Source organism: Notamacropus eugenii, chromosome 4 (genome assembly GCF_028372415.1).
Source record: "Notamacropus eugenii isolate mMacEug1 chromosome 4, mMacEug1.pri_v2, whole genome shotgun sequence".
Lineage (NCBI taxonomy): Eukaryota > Metazoa > Chordata > Mammalia > Diprotodontia > Macropodidae > Notamacropus > Notamacropus eugenii.
In genome coordinates this window covers 444,685,654-444,710,804 of record NC_092875.1, presented here as the reverse complement: position 1 = coordinate 444,710,804, position 25,151 = coordinate 444,685,654, and the positions used below count along the sequence as shown (strand labels likewise).

The following is a 25,151-nucleotide window of genomic DNA, read 5'->3' as shown; positions in this document are numbered from 1 at the left end:
TATTTAATTTATGAAAACTGGGCAGGACTAAAGACAGTTCCTTACACAGTACTCTATATAAAATAAACCTTTTTGTATTCAAGGTAACCTCAATATGAAAAAAAACTTGCCCAACCATAAAGTGCAAATATATATTGAATACCTGAATTCCTTATTTAGCAGGGGTTTTTTTTTCCTATCACAATTTCTATTCCATTTAGGAACAAAGTCCTTTGGTTTTAAAATGTGCTAAACTTAAGGACAGTGTCATTTCTTACTTCAACGTGGCAGCTATAATTCTATTCCAACCAACATGTGCTGAATTTCGGAATGAAAATGACAGAAACTTCTTAAATCCCAGGGTTGGCAGAAAGTAAAGTAAATAATGATGAGACCAAGCAGTAGATTGCCCAGAAGCCCCGTGCCAAGAAAACCATGTGACACTCTGCCCTCTAAGAAACGAATGGAAGTCCTGTCACAAAGGAGATCAGGCCCCATACTTAGCAGTACTCACTTTTTAATCCTCTCTCCAAAGGACGCCACTTCGCCAAGGATGTTCTGGACACTGACACACACCTCTTGGATGGCATAGATTTTATTTATAAATCCTTTTTTTTCACTGTCCTAAAACATAATTAAAAAGAGAGATTCAGTGTTAAGGATGTGGAGTGGGGAGAAAGGGGTACTTGAATTCTTTGAATTGACCTTGTAATTTTTTTCTTTTTGGAAACATAATATGTGTATGTGTGTTTATATATAGATATATATGTATGCCTATAAAGCAAATATACTATGAACAAGGCTCCTATAAATACATAAATTCCACCAAAGCATAATTACATATCAAATCACAAGAGTTGGAACTGAAATGGACCTTCTATTAACATCTAATCTAGTAAGAAGTGCTGAAGAGGTAGCTACTGGAAAAAGTTTATTAGCCTAATCCTCTCATATGAAAAGGGAAAAGGGGGGAATTGATTTGCCCAAAGTGACAGATTATAAGTTGCAAAGCTGAGAACTGAACCCAAGTCCTTTGAATTCAAATCTCTTTTTCTACTGCATGTAACAAGTAAATGGTAAACGGAGACACAGAGAAACACATGACTCTTCCATAGTATAAGAGTGACTTAAGTCATAAGATCTGGGCTCTTCCTCTTGATGCCTACTTCCAAAAACACTCCTATTAATACAACAGGAATCACAAACCCCAACTCCCCTTTCTTTGAACCAAATCCTAGACTAACTTCGGGTCCCTCTCTATTTCACCACAGATTCCTGTCCCAGTTTTAATCCCTGAAGTCTAAATTTTGCAGTAGTTTCAGAAAACTCAGCAGCAGAGTAAAAGGAAAAATGGGAAATGGGCAGTGAAAGGGAAGCTTAGAAATTAGGGGGGGAATGCATATGGAAAGATTGTTATTTCCTAGGTGAACACTTGTAAACCACATCAGAGCAACTCAGGTGGTCAGTAAAGTTTGAACACTTTTAGAAGTAGCATTTAGGTGATGAAGTGGCACAGGCTAGTTTACCACTTTCAGTTCTCTGTAATTCAAAAATGCACAAGGTTAATACTAAATTCAAGTTATATTCAAGTACCAGGGGAGCTTGGTAATTGATCCACTGAGAAGTGAGGAGAAGCTAGGGAACTTGGAAGAGTAAGCAACCCCAGGGTCTCCTTTGAAATGTAAATTAGTTTAGACTGCCCCTGAAAACCTATGGTCCCACTGGTTGGATAGTTCTTACAGTTAGAAAGTAAAGGTGTGAGGTTTCCACCATTACTAAGTGGACAGGAGGGGAACTCTAGGGACTGGTTTCCTGGTCTAAAGGAGATGTTGAAATGGGTACTGTGAGCAGAAATCCAGCTAGGGCATAAAAAAGCAAACTCTTGAGACTTGGAGAGGGAGTAGGAGAAGGAGACCAAGGAGAAAAAAGAGAAAAATAGATAAGGATTATTAAACTTCACTATTTACACTTCATGAAAGACTGGAAGTCACCTATTCCACTAAATTTAAACACTTCTCCTTTGTAATGTTTGCCTCTTTATTTTTTACTTTGCCCCACTTTCCCCCTCCCCTAACCCCTACCAGGTTTTCTATGGTTGCTTACATTAAAAACCTTTGGCTTATATCCTTAAAATACTAGAAAATCTCTGTTATCTTCCTAAAGGAAGATCTTGATAAAAGAGAGGGTGTGGCCCAAGGAAAGAAGCAGGCCAAGTCCTGTGGCTCTGGGAGGAGAAAGTGGGAACAAGAAGGCCTGGAATGAAATTCAGGCCCCTTCAGAAGGAAGGGCCAGTGGTAGTCCTTCCGCCATTTGAAATTCTGCTTTGGATTCTAGTACCACCCAAATTTGCCCAGCTGGCTTTGTGAAGAACATCCAATCCAGCTTCCATGGCGGTGTGAATGTGTACAGAAATGAAGATCTGATTTCATTCATTTGACTTCCTTTGAACACTTGAACATTGTGCCAGAATGCTTGAGACCTCCTCATGTGGCAGTCAGTACTTACTGGAAGGAGCCAAGGAAACTGGAATAATAATGCTACCGCCACATTTACATGCCGACTTCCTATCCATTTCAGAGGAGCCCTGGGCATTTTACACATGAAACATTTCGCCCAGTTGGACTTCAGCCACCTCAAAACAGAGGGGATATAAAAAGGCAACTGGCATGCTCTCTGTCACCGAGGTGAAATCACTGTGGCCAGTGACATGGGAGTTAATTTATAACCAGACCCAGCGTAGTCATACTGAAATTAAATTTCCAAGGGAGACCTCAAAGCATGTTATTCACCTCACTTACATCTAAATGGAGTGTCAGCCAGTGAGGGTAGATATATTCCATAAAACTTCTCGCTGACGGTAAAGTAAGCAAATACCACCTAGACCATGTTACTTTCTTTAGAAGTCACATGCCAATACAAACATGATGCCTCAACTTCTCATCTTTTTTCTTCTTCCAGTTAAAAGAAAAAAATATTTAAATCAATTACATAATTGTGTTCTTTAGAGTAAAAATAACTAGACACTATTTCCTGTACACTTCATAACATATTCTGGGCCAATAAACACCTTGGCCTCTGGCCCTAGCTTTCTGAAATTTGGGCTATTTAATCATGTGTAATAGAATCAAGCATCTCCATGAGTTCTCTCTGGAAAGGGAATCAAAACTGGGGAGAAAAGATAACATTTATAAGCCAGGAAAATTGCCTAATAAGGCATAATGTTTTATCTCTTTGTTATAACTGGCCTTTCAATTCTAACTGTGGTGAACTAGCTTTATCTGAAGAGACCCTATAACAAAGGTAGGGGAGAGTATCTTCATCTTCAAAGATTTGGGAAACTACTATCTTTGAGAAGATGCCTCTTCCCACCCCCACCCCCCACCCCCTTGAAGGGGTGACAGAGTCAACAGACATGCAGCTTTATCAAATAGCAATTTTTGGTACATTGGTCAGCTTTGCTGAATTTGTTTTCTTTCTTTTTTTTTTTTTAATCTTTGTTATAAGGGATGGCTCTCTAGGAGAAGGGAGGATTAAGAGTGGGGGGAAATTAGAAAACGGAAAGACAAAAGATATCCATAAAAAAAAAACAAAACCTCATTTCAGGTACTGTGGTCTATCCTTCCTTATGCCATCCCAAAACTTTGCCAACTAAGTGACAAAATTAGAAGCTTCAGTTCAATGATGGGATGCAAGAAACATTCTGGAAACCATCATTTGAGATGTCATTAATGTACATTCTAAGTGGGGCCTTGGTTTAACTAAGAAAACGTTTCTTCCCAATTCATCTATAAAGCCCATTTTGAACAAACAAAGCTTCAGAGTTAACAAGTAAACTAAACCCTCTGATAATCTGTTGGTGGTGCTGGTTTGTTTTGGTTTGTTTTTGGCTTTCTTTTAAGCTCCTTGTCCAAAGTAAGAAGATGCTTTGCAATGTTAGCAAAGCTTTGAAAAGCAAATGCTTTGGAATAGAAATTTTGTATTAAAATCTCTTTTATCACAAACTGCCTCCCTCCACTGTGGTCTCCAATGAGTGAAGTAATTATTCTTTATATACAGTATATGACCCAAAACTGCAATGGGTAATGGAATTGCTCCGTGTTTCAGTCCAATATTTCATACTTTTTTTCTCTTAATGTTCAATACTTTATTAGTAGAGAATAAATTGGTACATTTCTTTTATTGTCGTTTTTGCTTTCCTTTATAAACCAGCTTGGATGAAGGAAATATCACATAGTATTTAATCATCCAAAGGTTCAGTAGTGACACTACTTTAAAAATGCATTATTAAAGGTTCTTCTGAAGATGTTTAAAAAATTACCCATAAAAGACAGCCAGTGGTTATAAATCAGGAAGCATGTGAGATTTATATTGCAAAACTATTTTTAATGATTCAGTATAATTTTTAAGCAATCTTTTTTTTATTTGTTAGATCTTTAACTTGCCTCATAAACAACTGTAAGGCAGTACCAAGGAGTCTTCCTCACATCTGTCTATGCTATAGTATGGTTCTTGTGTTGCCAGCAAATTATACCTTACTCTCCAAGGACTTAAATTGTTCCTTAGTGGCTAAAGCTTTCTGGGAAAAAACACATTCATCTTTCAGGTCAGCAGGGTGTACCTCCATTCACTGAGGCGGTAACTTAAAAAAAGAGTAACATAATGGCCTGAGAGAGTCAAGGTGTCCATTTTACAAAGAGGAAATAGCGCACATATTGGGAAAACCTGGCCCATTCTCGTTCAACCTAAAGATGGAATTTGGGGGCCTGGCCCAAATACATGATTTCATTTGCATAATTCCCAGTGAGCAAACTCCCTCTAGTAGCTGCTCTGCCATTTCCGTCTTAAAGAGAAAAGTGGGGACTGAACCTTGCTCATTAATATGTATGGTGTGAGACTCTAAGAATAAATCTGTGGCAAAACTGTCTATAGCCACAGTAGCTACTAGAGGGCTGAGATTCCAACAAGGCTTTCTCAACTTCATTCCATATTCAACACCCATTTCCCATGGATGATATCCTAGGATGGAAATGTAAGGGGGGAAATGGGCATGCTTTGACATTTTCTGTAGAAGATAACCTTTGTCAGACACAGCTGACTTAAAGAGTAGACAGTGCAAGATCCCACTATATTTATAGTTTCTTAAATATGTTTGAGAGGGAGGATTTGACCTCAGGGCCTACTAATGGCCAATTCTCTATCCTCTATGCCTTTCAAAGACATTCACATCTGAAATTCTGAATATACTTGGAAAGCAGAACTCAAGCCAAGAGATTTTCATTGTGCTTACATTCAGACTGGCATCCCACCAGATTTTTTCTTGGTAAGAACACTGGTTTCCTTCTGTGGTGGCATGGTTCTGGCTACTGAAGATCAACAGGTATTTGAGAGAAAAACAACATAGTAGTACCATGTCCTGGAGGTTTTAATGTTTTCATCTCTGGAACGTCCCATCTGGGGTCAGCTGTTTTGAATAATGACTGTCTCGAATAATGACTGTCTCAACTAGTCCACTATTTTTTTTTTTTTTGAGGCAATCATGGTTAAGTGACTTGCCCAGGGTCACACAATTAGAAAACATCTGAAGATGGATTTGAACTCAGGTCCTGATCCAGAGCCAGTGCTGTATCCATTACACCACCCAGCTGGCCCTGGTCCACTATTTCAGTAAGGCCCTATCCAAGCTTTATTTCACTCTCTCCTTCCCAACTATATTCTCCAGGATTTCACTTCCATTGTGTACACTCTCCCCTCCACTTCTGGAACTGTGATCAAATCAACTCAGCCTTGTTCCTGGGAAGGGTGTCAATCCACTTCCCTTCAAACTCGTCCATAATCGCCCTGCCAACACTCCCCAACGCCCTCCCATTTCCCCTACAATAAGAATGTAAGGTTCTTGAGAGCAGGAACTGCTTTTGCTTTTTCTATCCCTAGAGCTTAGCACGAGGTTTGGCACATTTACTAAATGCTTCTTCATGCATTCATCTTGTCCCTAGGAGTTCCTCGTATTAAGGTTTTGATTCCCAAGGAGGTACCAGAGACTTAATAAAAATGTTCTGTCAATAATTTTGTCTCGTGCTGGCCCTGCCCTGGAACATCTTTCCAAATGTCCAACAAGTAGCTGGAGAAATATTGTTCTATCTTGTTTTCCTGAGGTAAAACTGTTACAGGGAAAATGGTAAAGTTTGTTTGTTCTTTAAAGCTCTTTCCCTTAACAAATAGACCCTGAAGGATTTCGTTTCAGATGGGTGTTCTTGGCGCATTTTCTTTAAGTCACTCAGAATTACACAAACCATTTTTGTAACTTGAAAGCATATAACTGGCAAGAGAAAGCAATTTCTAACACTTCAAAGCTTGTGAATTATAATGAAGGCTACTCTGCATCTACCCTCCGCAGAAATTCTCTAAGCCTCATTGAAAATTTAGAGACACCGTGAATTTGATACTCTGCGTCAGCAATTCCTGGCTTTGTTTTAACAGAATGTAAGCTTTCAGATTTAACATGCTTCCCATCAGAAGAAAAAAAAAACCTAGTAAAGGGACATACCATGGCATCTATCTCAACTCAAGCTCTCTTACTTCTGCTAGTGGGTGAGGAGACATATTTTTTGGACATAACCAACTGGAGAATTTGTTTTCTTTGACTATACATATTAGCTTCAAGGGGTTTGTTCTCCCTCCCCTCTTTTTTTTTTTAAAGAGTAGTAGATTGGGGAGTTGAGATGGAGAGAAAATATTTGTTCATTAAAAAAATTAATTAAAAAAAAAGTTTTGAATATAGAGATGGATTAGACAAATTAATCCCCTAATTTGCTAACAAACACTGCCATTTTGTAGGCCAAGTTTAAAATCATTTAAATATGTCTGATCATGTGCCAATGTCCGATGTAAGCAAAGGAAGTTTTACTGTACAGATCAGAGCAATACGTCTAAAGGATTTACTAGGAAATGACATTCCACAGCATCGTTCCTTGAAATACTCTTCCAACCCAGGGACAGAGGTAAAATTGGATCAGAGCCCAGAAAGCAATGACAATGTTTTCTCCTCCTTCACACTGGAAACACTGCTGTGGACTCTGAAATTTGAAGTACTGGTGATTCTCACAGACAAGACCTCAAATAAGTGAAAAGCTAGCTCTGCACATGTAGCTTTGACTAACCATGAAATTCTGTGCTGACTTTATTAACTCACTGCAAGCTTTCTTGGCACATTGTCCTTTCTGATGTCAGCTGTAAGAAAAATGGTCCTGAAAGGCAATATAGTAGAGTGGATAGAGTGGCCTCTAATCAAGAAGACACGGATTTGAATCTAGCTTCTGACATAGACTAGCTGTGTGACTCTGCGCAAGCCACTAAAACATTCAGGCACTTCTGGAAGATTAAAAATTGTGTAACAGTGACTAATCATGGGAAGGGGGAAGTTTCCTTATCAGGAATTCCCTACACCAGTTAAATGAAAGGTACAGACAAAATAAATAAATTTTATAGGTGTGTGTGTGTGTGTGTGTGTGTGTGTGTGTGATATAGATACACACACATATATATATATTTAGACTTCTCTGCAGCCATAACCATCAAAACCTACAAGAATTTCCTGAGATATTGAAAAGCTAATAAGATCAACAATGCATACAGTATAATAGGAATATTCTATTTCTCATTTAAACCAATGGTATGGTCTTTTGTTTAGCCAGGGAGAATGTCTTACTTCTATTTACCTGATTTTTTTTGGTTCATATAAAACAGGGAAATTTTGACATCTTAATTAGAATTCCCACTGTATGGAAACCTTTTATGCACGCTCAGTTTTGCTCCAGATGACTTAGTGTTAACTTGTCAGTTTCTATTTTAGAGAATGATGGTAGATTCTTTATAATGTTACACAGACAAGATCTTATTTTTTCCTTTTGCTGACATGGCATATGTTTTGTGCAGAATGAGCATTTACCTGGTCCTAGTTTTTCCTTCCTCTGGTGTGACTTAGGCCTATGTTTTTTCTAGAATGTACATTTTCAATAGCATTTTAGTGATAGTGTGACTTAAAGGGGATGTGTCACGGTTAACCATTTACCTGTAACCTTAAAAAAAATAATGACTATAAAGAGAAAAACATTTTATGGGCCAGGCAGAGTGAGGCCCAGGTTTATTTGTTACATACTTCTCAGAAAAAATGGGAACCAGGAAAGAGGTGACATCACACTGGAAAGGGAGAAGGACAGAAGAATACAAAGATATGTGACCTTGAAGCTTCGAATAGAGGGAAGAAAACCCAATTAACCCCAGGGGGAAATCAAAATAGTTTCCTACCCATTTCAACCAATCCCCTAGTATCTATTAACTAAAGCAGAAACAATACACTTCTTTAAAAGGTAAGAAATATAAGACGTTCAAATAAGTGAATTTTGCTTGAGTAAGGCGTGAATCATGCAGATATATGAGGAAGCATTCTTGAATTTCCTCTTTTCCATAGGACAAAGAATTACTTACACAAGAAAAGGAAGAAAATTCTGTATGAGGATATCCATCAATTGGGGCAAATGATGGCACATGACATAGTATTGTAATACTATTGTATTACTATTATAAATTATAAAAACAGGTAACAAAAATAGTAATGGAATATTATTGTGCTTTAAGAAATTATGAAAGAGACGGTTTCAGGGAAATGTGGAAAATATTGCATGCAGAATGAAGCGGGCAGAACCAAGAGAGCAAGTTATACTATAACAATAATGTTGTAAAAGTGAGCACTTCTGAAAGACTTTCAAATTCTAATCAATGCAATGATTAGCCAGGATTCCAAAGGACTGGTGATGAATGCAGAGAGGGGATGGACTTACATGAAGAACAAGCCAGACTTTTTATTAATATGTCCAGGAAAGGCATTCGTTTTGCTTAACTATGGATATTTGTCGCCACAGATTTTCTCCCCCTTAGGGGTTGGGGAAAAGAAAAAATAAGTGCTTGATGATTGAATAAATAAAATGAAAATTTAAAAATCTGTTATGACAAAAGCTGGAGAGAACCTTAGAGACATCAAATCTCATTTTACAGATGAGGAAATGGAGACCAAGTAACTTGTTCAAGGTCACACAAGGAGTAAAATGGAAGAACTTAGATTCAAACCCAGGTCATTTCCTTCCAAATTCAGCATTCTTTTCCATGGAGCCATTGGAAAGCTATCCAAATCACCAGAACAGGCCAAAAGTATGATCAGACCAATACTTGTTCTGGATTTTGCAGCATTCATCAGATATTATGTATATAGTGACTGGATTGGAGAACACCCGTGGAATATACTCTAAACTCTCCTCACAACTTCCTGGGATAAGTGAGGCTCAATGCTGAAAGGCATGGGTCTCCTTGAGAAAACACAGCACTACCTAGATAGGCCCTTGCTCATATCCCTGTTTTTTCCCATTCCTTTCAAAGCTGCATCAAAAAGACCAGTAGTAGATTTTAAAAGGGGGGACTCTGGCTCTCTTAATTTCTCTTTCTCTGGAATTTGTGGCAAAAAGAGCTTTTTCTTTATTTCTCCCTCTGGGCTTTCCTGTGAGGGCTGGAAATGGTGCCTTACTCACCCAGGATGGCTAAGGTAAGTTTGAGGATAGATCTCAAAGTGCTAGGGCTACCTCTTGTATTTCTTTCCTGAGCTTGGGTTCTTAAGTAACAATCTTTTTTTAAAGTTTTTAGATCTTTTAAATATATTTAAAACATACACACACACACACACACACACATATATGCTTTAACATAAACATACTTTAAAACATATGCATATATACTATACAATATAAACTTGTAAACATAATTTAAAACGTATATAATTTGTTCATAGTGTCTGTGTACTGGTCACCAAATAACCAATAAAATCTCAGTTACAAGAGAAAAATCTATTTGCCTCACATCTTGCCATTTTTATTTTATTTTATTCTGAACCTAAGGAATTAAAAAAAAACATTTCTATAACATAGTCCAATAGGAAAAAAATGAATTCACGTGACACCAGAAATCTATTATGTACAACTTGCTATTGCTTGTAAACATACATAATAAAGTTATTATGTAACTTTCTTGTTTTCCTTTTTTCCCCACCCCCTGGCCCTAGAGATGGCTACCATCAAAGACAAATGTGTATATACGTAAAATCATTCTATACGTACTTCTTTTTATCAGTTTATATGCCAATGAATTTAACAATGCAAGTGAAATAGAAGAATATTTACAGAAATATAAATTGCCTAGATTAGCAGAAGAGGGAATGTAATATCTAATTAGACCTGTTTTAGAAAAAGTAATTGAACATAAATAAGCTTCCTAAAAAAAAAGCACCAGCACCAGACAGATTTACAAGTGAATTCTACCAAACATTTAGACCAACTAATTCCAATATTAAATAAATTATTCGGAATAATAGGCAAAGAAAGGGTTCTACCAAATTCCTTTTATGAAACAAATATGATATAGACACCTAAACCAGGAAAAGTAAAAACAGATAAATAAAATTATACACCAATTTCTTTAATGAATTTAGAAGCAAAAATCCTACATAAAATACTGGATAAAAGATTGCAACGATATATCATAAAGATTATACATTATGACCAAGGAAGATTTATACCAGGAATGCAAGGATGGTTAAACAAAAGGAAAACTATTAACATAATTGATTATATCAATAATAAAAGCATAAAAAAATCACATGATTATATCAATAGATGCAGAAAAAGCTTTTGACAAAGTGCAACATGCATTTCTATTAAATACAGTTGAAAGTACAGGTATAAATGGATTTTTCCTTAAACTGATAAAAAGTATTTACTTAAAGCCACCAACAAGAATTATTTGTAATGGGGATATGCTAGAAGTCTTTCCAGTAAGATAGAAGGTGAAACAAAGATATCCGTTGTCACGAATATTATACAATATTGTATTAGAATTCCAACCAATAACAATAAGAGAAGAAAAAGAAATAGAAAATCAGATCGCTTTTTACAGATGGTATGACATACCTGGAAAATCTCAAAGACTCAGCTAAAAAGTTAGTTGAAATGATTAATAATTTTAGCAAAGTAGCAGGATATAAAGTAAATCCTAAGTAGCAATTTGCAAGATGGACTTTTAGGAAATGGCTATCCCCAAGAGTTTAGACATTTCTAGGTCTCTCAAACTGAGCTGGCTATCAGTAAGAGTCCTGTAACAACAACCTTCTTGGTTAAGGTGACCATGGATAGGAAGAGAACTCAGAAACCTTTTCCTGGCTTGCCAGAAGTCAGGGACCTTCCCTGACGATAACAGTGGCAAGGCAGGGAAAAAATGCCAGTTCAGCAGTCCTGCAAACTGCCTCATGTTTCTTTAAGTGTCAATCCCTGGAAGGATGTGCCAGTAGTGATAAGTTACTGCTATGTACTGAAGTCTTCACCAATTCGTACTTAGGAGTCTTTTGTATTGTAAGCATTTCTTTGTTGTGAAGGACAAAATGGCTGTTCTATGCCTGATTTCTATACTGCCTCTTCAGGGAGACCCTAGACATAAGACAAGTCTTAAGTGATTTCCTCCAGGGCTGTGAGGTGGGGGCATAAATATTCATAGAATTTGACACAAATTCTCTTTAGGGGCCAGGCCATTTGGGACTGATTCTGCTCTTCCAGGACAGATCCACAGCCAGGGGACCCTTTAGAGAAGTGGTGCACTCACTCTGGGTCCCCAGGGTCTGCTGCATCATCCCCAAATTACACATCCTTTACTGATGAACTGTTGTCCCCAGAAATATTCAGGGGAGCTCATCTCATGCTCTATGGGATGGCCTATCACTATACATGTTCCGTGGGGTACAGGCCAATTTAAGTAACTACACACACACACACACACACACACACACACACACACACATCCACACATCTCCTCATGGTAATATATTTCCCAAAATCAATTGAGGAATCTGATAGACAATAAAAAAGTTGACAACTAAGTAGCACCTTAGCTGATGTTGTTGTTTAGCCATTTTGCAGCCATCTCCAACTCTTTGTGACCGCATTTAAGGTTTTCTTGGCAAAGATATTGGAGTGATTTGCCATTTCCTTCTCCAGTTCATTTTACAAATGAAGAAACTGAGCCAAACAGGGTTAAGTGACTTACCCAGGGTCAAAAAGCTAATAAGCTTCTGAAGACAGATTTGAACTCAGAAAGACTCATCTTCCTGTATCCACAGTGCTGCTGAGCTACACCTTAGATGAGACTTCACAATAATCCCCTCATCAGAGGGAGATAGATGATGGTGTAATGGAAAGCACATATGATTAAGGATCAGGAAGCTAGGAATCTATTTCTGGTGCAAGAACTGGGCAAATCATTGAATATTTCTTATACTTCAGGGTTTTTCCCCTGTAAAATACAAATTTGCCCAACCCAAATACCATGGTGTTTGAGAGTTAGGTTTGGTGAATTATACATTTAATGAGTCAACACTATGAAATGGCAGCCAAAAAATCTTAAATATTAACCAAATCAGTGTCCAGAGCAAAGGCAGTACTATGCTGAGCCTTGGATGGCATATTTTAGGAAGGGCATTTCCCAAAGTATAGAAGTATTCTTAGAATATAAAAGAAAGTCAAACAAGATGGCAAGGAAACCCAACACCAAGTTACACGAGGATCCAGGAAAGGAACTAGGGATGTTTGACCTGGCATAGAGACTACCTGGAGGATCATGATTATAAGTCTTTAAGTATTTGGCAAAATATAGGCAGCACAGAATAGTGGAGAGAGTGATGGAGCCAGTCAGAAGAAAGGCATTCATTTCCCAGTTCTATTGCTATACGACCCTGAGCAAGTCACTTAATGTTCTGGGTCTCCTTTACTCTATCTAGAAATGAGATTAAATACTTTTCTATCCTATTATAAGGTTATTATAAGGAAAGTGCTTTGTAAATATTGCATTACCACATAAATGTGAACTTTTAATTTACTTTAACCTTAGTTTGCTTTAAATTAATGCCTTTAAAAAAAATATTGCAGTCATTTGCAGATACACTCCCCTACCCCAACATATGCATTGAATCTTCCCTTGTAACAATTAAGCAAAATCAACCAACACAGAAAGGGAGTAGGTCTGACAATGCATGCCACATTCTGCAACCACAGTTCCCAAAGCACATGTCAGTTCTAATTGTTAAGTTTTTCTCCCTATGTCTAGCTGAAATCTGGCTTTGTACTTTGCATCCACTGCAACTACTCCAGCCTTCTGGGGCCAAGGAGAGAAAGTCCAATTCATCTAACACAAAAATCTCCCAAACACATACTTAAAAAGAGTTCCCCTCTAAGCCTTCTCTTTTTTTGGGCTAAACATTCCTAATTCTTTTAGCCAGTCTTTGTATGATATGGTTTCCAGTCCCCTTAACATCCTGTTCACCTTTCTCTGGACACATTCCAACCTATCATTGTCCATAATATATGGTCCCAGGGCAGAACACAATACTCAAGATGAAATTTGACCAGAGCAGAGATCACTAGGCTTATATGGGGAACATGCGTTGGAGGAGAACAAGCATTTATTGTTAATTATTAGTATTATATATTAAATTATTATTTATTATTAAGATTATTCTGTGCCAGGCAGTAAGGGCTTGACAAAAACATTATCTCATTTGATTCTGAAAACAACCTTTTAAGATAGAGGCTATTATGATTCCCATTTTACAGTTGAGGAAACTGAGGCAAAGGGTTAAATGAATTGCCCAGGGTCAAGGCTGGATTGGAATTCAGGGCTTCCTAAGTCCAGGTGTAACACTCTATCTAGAAACGGTCAAATGGTACAGCAGGTAGAGAGCTGACCCTAGACTTAGGAAACTCTAAGTCCAAATTAAGCCTCAGACATTATCAGTCCTTTATTTGTTAGCGTTCCAGATCCAAAGCTGACGACTGAACTGTCGTCTAGCTAACATTTGATCCTGCCCAGGAGGTTATCACAAAAGTCTTTATCAAATGCTACTTCAAACCAGTTCATAATAAATTTCATTTTTAAAAGTTTCTTCCAAAGTTATTGTTTTCAAAATATTATGTTTTTGAAGATAAGGAGAAGCAAATCCCAGCTCAATCACTTACTAGCTGTGTGACCCTGGGCAAATCACTTCACCTTTGCCTCAGTTTCTCCTATAAAATGAGGATAATTATAGGAATTACCTTAAAAGTTTCTGTAAAGTGCTTTGCAAGCCTCAAAGTACTATTAATACCATTGTTATCATTACAATGATTAGTTATTATCATGACCACTAACCTAACTGATGAACTAACCAAGCTCACAATATCTCAAGACTTGACTATTGGGCCAAATCTTCCCCAGGGCTATTTAGTAAATTGTTTGAGAGCTCTGAAGTTGACTGTTGTTAAATGGGAATAATTTATCACTGGCTCTTAGACTGAAAGAGTCAGGTAAGTGGTACAGTGGACAGAACAGTGGGAAGGAAATCCTGGGTTCAAATCTGACATTTGATATTTACTGGCTTGTGGGCATGTCACTTAACCTCTGCTTGTCTCAGTTTTCTCAACTGTAACAGCCCCTAACTTGAAGGGTTGTTGTGAGGATCAAATGAGATAATTTTTGTAAAGTGCTTAGCACAGTGTCTGACATATAGAAGGCATTATATAAAAAAATTTATTCCCTCTTCTTTTCCCCCTGAAAAAAAAATAGAAAGGACAAATATTATCATTCCTACTTTACGGATGAATATGATTAGACAGGTTAAGTAACTCGTCCACAGTCACACATTCCAGGACTCGAATTCTGACCTCTATTGTAGAGTTGGGCTCTTTCCACCATAACTCATTGACTCATTGGAGGAGTTGTTATAAAGAAAAAAATAAACTTTATGAAAACTAAAATGGTATATAATTGAGTTACTATCATCATTATTATTAATAAAAACACTAGAAATAATCATGAAACAAATATCACCAAAATACATGACACACAGTTTAACTTAGTATAGACTTTGGTCAAGTGGCTTTCAGGGGAGAAAACAGTATGGGTGAGTAGAAAGTACACAAGAGATTGGTCTGCTTTTGTATCCAGTGGTGTTCATCTGGAGTATTAAAGCAGGTAAAGTACCCATTAAAATCACTGAGTGTAACCAGTCTGAACCCCTCTTTCTTGACTGGTCCTAATAGTACAGCTTTTAAATGAAAGTTCTCCTTCACTGATTTACATAAAATTTCGCCTCCACAGAAACAGTGCCATAAAACGATTTTGCTTTTAAAAGGATTAGGAAACAAACATGTGGCTTTCACACAGGGCAGTTGCTTGAATCATGTACTGTCTTTTACAGTGTTTCATTCGGGATTGGCAAACACTACCCTCAGCACAAAACAACCTTGATTTATAATCAAATTGTGTGAGAAAAGAATCCTATCGATACTACAGAAACAATGCCCTTTGTGACATCTCCAGAACCAAACAGGGATTACTTTATGATATCCGGAGGCTATTTTTCTTTACAAATATTTTACAAGACAAACTTGTACGGCTCTTAAAAGCCCATCTGTTGTGAATTACCCCTTTACAAAAAGAGAGAGAGAATCACCATCTCTCTTCCCCATTTGAGCTTAAAGGAAATTTGTTGACATATTCTGAGTCAGGCCTAGACGAAACAGCACAGGAAAGAGGAGGCGGTCAACAGGATCATGGTTCGGTTTTGCTTAAACTCATTCCACATGCCCTGTGAACCATTAGCTGTTTTTTATTTCCTGCTCTAAAGATTTGTAGTGAAAATAATCTGAGCAGGGGAAAAGCTTCACTTATGTTTTTTTTCTTCTTCAGCAAGATGCTGTGTTAGCAAATAGAACATATGAGGCACCTTCAGCAAACCAAGGTCTTTAATAATCCATTTCTCAAACACTACTGGTATTTCCTTTCCAAACAAAGATGGACTGTGACTGGAATCAGTTTCATCATTCGTATGGCTACAATTGCCAAGTTTCTGGAAATAATCGTCATTTAAATACTGAATAAAATTTATTACATGAAGCCAACAACAGTTTTATTGCTATTTAATTTCCATGATTTGTTTGTTTGCAGTCAGGATTCTGTATTCTGAGAGCAAGATGTTTGGGGGTGGAGAGGAGCCTTAAGAACAAACCACACACAAAAAAAGATTATGTCAAAGTCATGTTAATGGCTTGTCTTATATCTATTAGAGCAAAGGAATCTGGTGTTTTGGGAGAAAACTATCTGTCTTGCCTATTGCTTTGTACTCTCCCCCCACCTCCCATCCCATTTCAGCATAAATCCCCTAATATCACCCACTCTTTGGAGACCTTGGCATAACACATGGAATCAGGAAAAGATTAAAAACTTGACCTATTACTCTGCTGCTTACTAATGGTAAGGCCTTGGGTATTTTTCTTGACTTTTCTTAGTCTTGGTTATCTCCATGGTAAAGTTAACGGATTGTACCTGATAACTTTCCAACAAGCAAGAATTCAAGATATTCACTGAAGTCAGACAAAATGAGACTGGTGCAAAGTAGCATCATTTCGTGGTTTCTGTGGTCAAGGGTATTTCTTTACTCTTTAATAAGCAGCTTAGATGTCAGTACTGATGACCTACAAACTGACTCAGTCAGCCAGGTCCTAGTTACTGGTATCTGCACAGTACATATAGTAGGAACTAATAAATATTTGCTAAAATGATTTACCCACAGATCAAAGGATTATTTAAAACAAAGCCCCTCATATTATCACAGAAACATAGAATGATGGAGTTTAAAAGTATCAGAGACCATTGAACCTTTTTATTTTCCAGGTGAGGAAACAGAATGTGGACATTGAGTGATTAGCCCAAGATCATGAAGCCAGGCGTCAGAGGCAAGGGTACAACCTGGGACTCCTGATTCCTGAGCTAGGACTATTTCCCCTACACTGGGCTGATTCTGAGGCCAACTGGGAAGAGAAATTAGAAGCTAATACCTAATGAGGAAAGAAGGAAACAAACCTTTACTAGGCCTCTACCAAGTACCTGGCACTGGGCGAAAGGATTGACAAATATGATTTTATTTGATCCTTACGACTACTCTGGGAAGTAGGTCTTATATTTATCTGCCCCATTTTTTTTTGTACTTGAGGAAACGGAGACAAACAGGCGAAGTGACTTGCTGAGGGTTCCACAGTTATTAAGTGCAATAAAGATTACAATGGTTTCGTCATTTAGCTAGCTGAAAGGAGCAGCACATGATTTGTTGCTCTGGGCAAGACTGATTTTAGTGTATTTGTACTTTGCTAAGGAAGAGTATTAAGGTAGAAGTGGTGATGAAGATATTTATAAAAGTGATGAAGATTTTTACAAAAGGCAACATGGTACAAAGGTAGGACCACTGGCTCTGGGGTCACAAGACCAGAATTTGAATTCAGGCCTCTGATCCTTGGTCCCTGTGAGATCTTGGGCAAATCATTTGCTGAATTAAATCTCGAGTCTCAATTTTTCTCTTCAGTCAAAAGAAGGGTCAGACATCTAGGGCTAAGATGATGGAGTGAGGAAGGAATCCACTGACTCCCTCCCAAATTCCCCTCCAAACAACTAGAAAATCACCTCACAATTGATCTAGGAGCAGGTAAGCATCTTACCAGCTGCAGGAAGCAGCACTAGTCTGCTCACAGCAGGGAACCTACAGCAAGGTTCCAAACCTGGGGCAATCTACCAGCAAGACCTTGACCCTGTTTCCATAGCAGCAGGGCCCCGCCCCTTGGGCAAATCAGCAACAAGATCCTTCCTCCAGGGCCAGCCACCATAAAGATTCTGTTACCATAGCAACCCAGCAGTAAGACCCTACCCCTGAAGCAGGCCAGCAGATAAACCACATACCCAGGGAAGGAGGTCCCACCCTCCAATAGAACCCTGAAGGGAAGCCTACCCTCCAGAGAAAGCAAACAGCTAAGCCCTAAAGCACAATGAAATCCAGCAGTAAGAACCAGAGCCACAGCATAAAAAAGCTAGGGACAGTGCAAAACCAGAGCGCAATTCTCACAAACAGGCAGAAAAATGAGTAGAAAAACAAAAAAAGTCTGACTATAGGAGGTTATTATGGTCTTAGAGAGGACCAAGGCACAAACTTAGAAGAGGACGTTAATGTCAACATGGCTACATGTGTAAAGAAAGATGTCATTTGGTCTTAGACCAAAAAAGAATTCCTAGGGTGGGGGTGGAGCCAAGATGGCAGATTAGAAAGACGCATATACTCTAACTCTTCCCCCACAACCCACAAAATACCCGTAAAAATAACTCTCAACAAATTCTAGAGCAGTAGAAGCCACAGAACAACAGAGAAAAGAGGTTTCCAGCCAAAGCTAACCTGGAAGGCCGACAGGAAAGGTCTATCTCATGGGACGCTGAGCAGAGCCGAACTCAGCCCTGGCCACATGGCACTAGGAGGAACAGGACCTGAACAGACCTCCAGGGCAGAAGTTCCAGAAGGGAGGGTCCCAGATATCTCAACCCACAAGTGACAAAGAAAGCTCCAAAGGTCAGTGTAGGAGGGCTTTCCCAGCTGGGCGAAAGGGGAATGGGGTTCCTCCAGCAATAGCCCCAGGTGATGGCAGAGGCAGTGGCAGCAGACTGCAGGCAGCTACAGTGGTGGCCAGGAAGCAAACTGGGTCCATTGTCTAAGCAGCTCAACTCAGCCCTGAGTGATGGCCCTGCCCCCACCCAAAGCAGCTGAGTTGCATCTCAGCCTTGAACACATTACTGGGGAGAAGAGGGGCAATAGGACCATCCTCTTGAAAAAAGATTCAGAAGTCAAGTAACTGCCTAGGAAAATGCCCAAAAAAGGGAAAAAAAATAAGACCATAGAAGGTTACTTTCTTGGTGAACAGGTGTCTCCTCCCATCTTTTCAGATGAGGAAGAACAAGGCTTACTGTCACAGGAAGTCAAGGCCCCTGCCTTCAGTGACTCCAAAGTGAACTTAAAATAGGCTGAGGCAATAGAAAAGCTTGAAAAGCAAGTTAGCAGTTTGCTAAAGGAGAACCAAAAAAAATGCTGAGGAAAATAGCACCTTTAAAAAGAGGCTAACTGTGTTAGAAAAAGAGGTCCAAAAGGCCAATGAGGAGAAGGAGGCTTTAAAAAGCAGAATTAGCCAAATGGAGGAGAAGGTTCAAAACCTCACTGAACAAAATAATTCATTGAAAGAGAGAATTGAGTCCAGGGAAAAGAATGACTATGAGTTAAACCAAGAAGTTAAAAAATAAAACCAGAAGTTTGGAAAAATAGAAGATAATGTGAAACATCTCACTGGAAAAACAACTGACCTGGAAAATAGATACAGGAGAGACAATTTAAAAATTATGGGACTACCTGGAAGCCATGATCAAAAAAAGAGCCTAGACATTACCTTCCATGTCATTATCAAGGAAAACTGTCCTGATATTCTAGAACCAGAGGGCAAAATAAATATTGAAAGAATCCACCAATCACCTCCTGAAAGAGACCCAAAGAGAGAAACTCCTAGGAATATTGTGGCCAAATTTCAGAGTTCCCAGGTCAAGAAGAAAATACTGCAAGCAGCTAGAAAGAAACAGTTCAAGTATTGTGGAAATATAGTCAGGATAACATAGGATCTGGCAACTTCAACATTAAGGGATCAAAGGGCTTGGAATAGGATATTCCAGAAGTCAAAGGAACTGGGATTAAAACCAAGAATTACCTATCCAGCAAAACTGAGTATAATATTTCAAGGGAATAAATGGTCATTCAATGATACAGAGGACTTTCAAGCATTCATGATGAAAAGACCAGAACTGAAGATAAAATGTGACTTTCAAACACAAGAATCAAGAGAAGCATGAAAAGATAAACAGGAAAGAAAAATCATAAAAGACTTTCTGAAGCTGATCTGTTTACATTCCTACATGGAAGGAAAATATTTATAACTCTTGAGACTTTTCTCAGTATTTGGGTAGGTAGAAGAACAGTACATACGCGTGCACACACACACACACACACACACACACACACACACACACACATAGACAGAGAGTACAGTTTGTATTGAATCAGAAGAGATGATATCCACAAAAAAAGATAAGTAAAATAAAAATTAAGGGATGAAGGCGGAAAATACTGGGAGGAGAAAGGGAGAAATGGAATGGGGCAGGCTATAACTCATAAAAGAGAAAAGAAAAATCTTGTTCAATGGAGGAGAAAAAGGAGAAGGGGAGAGGGGAAAAGTGAAGCTGCTCTCTCCACATATGGCTTAAGGAAGGAATAACATGCTCACTAAATTTGATATGAAAATCTATCTCACACTACAGGAAAGTAGGGAAGAAGGGGACAAGTGGGGTGAGGGGGATGATAGAAGGGAGGGCAAATGAGAGAAGGGAGTAACTAGAAGTAAACACTTTTAGGAAGGGACAAGGCCAAATGAGAGAATAGAAAAAGGGGGGGGGTAGGGTAGGATGGAGGATAATATAGTCTTACACAACATGACTATTATAGAAGTCTTTTGCAAAATGACACATATATGACCTGTATTGAATTGCTTGCCTTCTCAGTGGGGATGGGGGGTGGGGTGGGGAGAGAAGTTGGTATTCAAAGTATTAGAACTGAATGTTGAGAATTATTATTGTGTTTAACTGGGAAATAAGAAACATAGGTAATGGTGTATAGAAATTTATCTTGCTCTACAAGAAAAGAGAGAAGAGGGGGATAAGGGATGGATGGAGTATGATAGAAAGGAGGGTACGTTGAGGGAAGGGGTAATCAAAATGCAAGGTATTAGGGGGTGGGGGGAGAAGAGAGATGGGGAGAAAAATTGGACATATTACAAAGTGATGTAAAAGCAATTAGTATTAAAACAATTGACTCAATTAATTATTGATACTAAATCAGAGACATCTTTAGTTTGGGGAAAAGAATTTTAGTCTAAGTTTCCTAGCGGCAGGTAACCTTGGGTAAAATTTGGCATTGATGGAAAAGTTAAGGTTTTAATGGTAAATTTGATTTTATGATTGCCATTTAATCAGAAACTAGAACAGGTATAGAAAGGCATGTAAGCCACTTAAGACTTGCCTCAAAAGATGTTCCTTAGCCAATGTGAAATTATAGTCATAACTGAAAACTTCCTATATTAAGATGCTATGGGACTATTAAGTGACTGTTCTTCTGAGTCTAGCTCCAGGTATAGATAGCAAGAAAGGTGGTGTGAACTTCCAATCCATGATGCCAATAAGCCTGTGAGATGCTGGTATGAACTGCAAAAGGTGATCTCATGGGAAGGGTGGGAGAGCAGCTGTTCAGCCTGGGCTGGGGTAGGATTCTCCTGACTTAATCTCCCCACTGACACCTGGCAGACTTTAAGCCTGACTGAATGCAAGTTGACAATCTATTCCTGCCTAGAATTGACATGAATTTGGGGAGGTGTTGTTTCCCTGCAATGTCCCTACTCTTAGTGGCAATTTCCTATAGTCAAAAGGTTACTAAACTTAGTACCAGATCTATTAAATTAAAGATTGTTGGTAGAGGAACATCTGAGGTTAAATCTAAAATTAAGCTATTAGGCTTAGGACTTTAGACCAACAACAATAAGTTAGGGTCCTTTAATTCTTAGTAATAGCGTGGAGACAATTAGGTCAAGGGCTTGTGAAGTTAGCATACACAGTTGTTATTTGTGCCTCAGTTGGTTAATGTTAAAAAAAAAAAATTGTTTGTGGTCTGTATTGTAAATGTTTTAAAAGAAGTTATCACCTGACCAAAAGTTGGAATTGTTTTATGTGATATGAACTGTGTTAAAAATGAAAAATAAAAAAATAAAATAAAAAAATAAAAAAAAAAACAAAAAAGAATTCCTGGAAGAGCTTAAAAATGATTTTAAAAAGCAAATTAGAAATATAGAAGAAAAACTGGAAAAAGAAATGAGAGTAATGCAAGAAAATAATGAAAAAAGAGCCAAGAGGATGGGAAAAGATATACAAAAATTTACCAAGAAAAATAAATCCCTACAAAATATAATTGGTCAAATGGAAAAAGAAGTATAAAAAGTCTCTGAAGAAAATAATGCCTTAACAATTAGAATTGAGCAAGTGGAAACTATTGGCTCTATTAAATATCAAAATATGATAAAACAAAGTGTTAAAAAAAAGAAGAAAATGTGAAATTTCTCTTTGGAAACACAACTGACCTAGGAAATAGATTCAGGAAAGCTAATATGAGAATTATTAAACTACCTGAAAGCCATAATAATAATAAACCTTGACAATATTTTTCAGAAAATTGTGAAAGAAAACTGCCCTGATATATCAGAACCAAAGAGCAAAATAGAAATTAAAAGAATCCACAATCACCACTTGAAAGATACCAAAATGATAACTCATAGTCAAACATCATAGTCAAATTCTAGAACTCACAGACTGAAGAGAAAGTATTGGAAAAAGTCCAAAAGAAACAATTGAAATATCATGGAACTATCGTAAAGATTACCCAGGATTTGGCAGCTTCCATATTAAAGAAGACTTTGAATATGATATACCATGATATACCACAAGGCAAAAGAGTTAGGATTGCTATCAAGAATCAACTACTCAGCAAAACTGAATATAATCTTTAAGGGTGAAAAAATGAACATTCAACAAAACAGAGGGCTTTCAAGCATTTCTAATTAAAAGACCAGAGCTGAATAAAAAATGTGACCCCCAAATATAAGACTCAAGGGAAACCTCAAAAGGTAAAAAAGAAACAAGGAAAAGAACACATAATTTCAATAAGGTTAAACTGTTCATATTTCTACATGACAAGATAATATTTCTAACTCTTAACAACTTTATTGGTATAAGAAGAATTAGGAGTATGTAGACTTAGGGTATGGATATAAGATGATTTTAATGGAATGATACCCCAAAAAAACAAAATAAAGGCAAGAAAGAAAATTACACTGGAAGGAGGGGGGAGATTGAATGGGGTAAATTATCCCACATAAAAGAGGCATGAAAGAGCTATTTTAATAGAAGGGAAGATGGGGTGGGGAAGGGTAGGCACAACTTAAACATACTCTCATCAAAATTGGTTGAAAGAGGAAATAACATACACACTCAGTTGGATATAGAAATTTCGCTTACCCTATTAGGAAATAAGAAGGGATAAGGATAATAGAAGGGGGGAGACTAATAACAAGGAGAGTATATTGAGAAAGACAGTGATCAGAAGTAAAACACTTGTGAGGAGGAAAAAGGTGTGGGGGGAAGAGAGAGAACAGGATAATAACTGAAAATAGCATTTTTATTTTTTTTACTATGATAATAGTTATAGTTACAAGTGTGGATGGGATGAACTCACCCATAAAATGGCAGTGGATAGCAGAACAGATTAAAAATTGGAATCCTATAATACATTGTTTACAAGAAACACATTTGAAACAGAGAGGTACATACAGGTACATACAAGATAAGGGGCTAGAGCAGAATCTATTATGCTTCAGCTAAAGCAAAGAAAGCAAGGGTAGCAATTATGATCTCAGACAAAGCAAAAGCAAAAATAGGTTTAATTAAAAGAGATGAAATAGGAAACTATATCTTGCTGAAAGGTGTAATGGTAAGGGAATTTGAAGATCTTCCCTGCCCCTTAATTGAGCTTTGGCCAGCCCACAGCTTGAGTCACATGGAGCCCATGGTGGAAGGAGCTTGCTGAATGAGTGAAGCAAGAAGAGAGGCAAAATTGAGCAGAGCAGCTAGTATGAGTGAGAGAGGGAGTGGTTTTGCCTAGGGGAGCTTGTTTGTGGGGAGGCATGATGGAGGGAAGGCTTGGGGATGGCAGTCATTCCCTCTGTTGGCAATGTATACAAATTTCCTTGTTACCAGAGTAGAACTGGCTTTCTGTTATCTGAATAAATATTTTGGTTTTGTCTTTGAGGAAGAGAGTTTATATTTTGTGAATTTACCCTGGAAATATGCCTGCATATCCATAGCAACTGATATAAGTATCACATTGGCACTACAAAAGGTACTATTGATAATAAAGTCATATCAATACTAAGCATACATGCACTAAATGGCTAGCATCCAAATTTTTGAAGAAGTTGAATGAGTTACAGAAAGAAATAGATAATAAAACTATACTAGTGGGGTACTTCAACTTCTCCCTCTCAGAACTAGATAACACTAATCAAAATATTACACAGTAACAGCAATATTGTTTGATGAAGAATTGTAAATGATTTGGTTATTCTCAGCAATACAATGATCCAAGACAATTCCCAAGGACTAATGATGAAGTATATTATCTACCTCTAGAGAAAGAACTGGCAAGGACTGAATACAGACTGAAGCATGCTATTTTTCAGTTTCTTTTTCTTATTTTTTCTTTTATTTGAGTTTTCTTGCACAAAATGACTAATATGGAAATATGTCACATAACTGCACATGTATAACCTATATCCAATTGTTTACTATCTCAGGAAGGGGTGAGAGGAGGGAGGAAAGGAGGAAGGAATAGAATTTGGAACTCAAAACTTTAAATTAAAATGTTAAAGAAAACAATATATAATGAAAATGTAAGTAAAATCAAGTTCATCCTCTTTTCTAAAAAGAATACGATGTTTGCATAAGTTCTGAGTGATTTTACTACGTGTCTGCACATTTTATAGAATTCAAATTTTTTAAGAAGTAAAATTCTGAAAGTTTTTTTTAAAAAGAAGGACATAGACTAGGTGGTCTCTTAGGTCCTTTGCAACTTTGCACAAATAATTTTATTTGACATACTGAATTCAAAGCATTTCAATCCCTATGCTGTTAATGATAAACATGGTTTGTCAAAATACTTCTTAATATGGGTTCTAGCACAGAGGAAGGCCTTTAGTCAGGCAAAATATTCAGTCATATTTTGGATATAAATTAGAGACAGACAGCTGTTTTAGAGGGGTAACCTGAATCTAGATCTGACACCAGAGGTGATGCTCTTTTCATTATACCCCACAAATAAAATAAGTTCAGGGTGTCTCAAAAGTATAAATGCAATTTTCAGTTTTAATAGCTTGAGATCTAATACCTTGAAATGGTAATAAAGCTTTTAGGGACACTCTTGTACTGAATCATCAAACTAGGAGTTTGCGCCTAACTGCAGAAGTCACTGAAGGCATGGCCCCTGGCCTAAAGATGATTATAATTTAGTGGGAGAGGATAAAACTTCACGGATCCTCAGGTTT

General features: G+C 37.6%; 1 protein-coding gene across 6 annotated transcripts in view; it reads right to left on the bottom strand.

Moving 5' to 3' along the window:
- Window positions 1–25,151, bottom strand: part of MCTP1 (multiple C2 and transmembrane domain containing 1) — a 725,942-nt gene that overhangs the window by 8,464 nt on the left and 692,327 nt on the right. For all 6 annotated transcript variants that reach the window (XM_072606122.1, XM_072606125.1, XM_072606124.1 and 3 more), the window contains one exon: window positions 494–603. In XM_072606122.1, coding sequence (XP_072462223.1) covers window positions 494–603 — 110 coding nt within the window. The remainder of the gene's footprint in view (window positions 1–493; window positions 604–25,151) is intronic.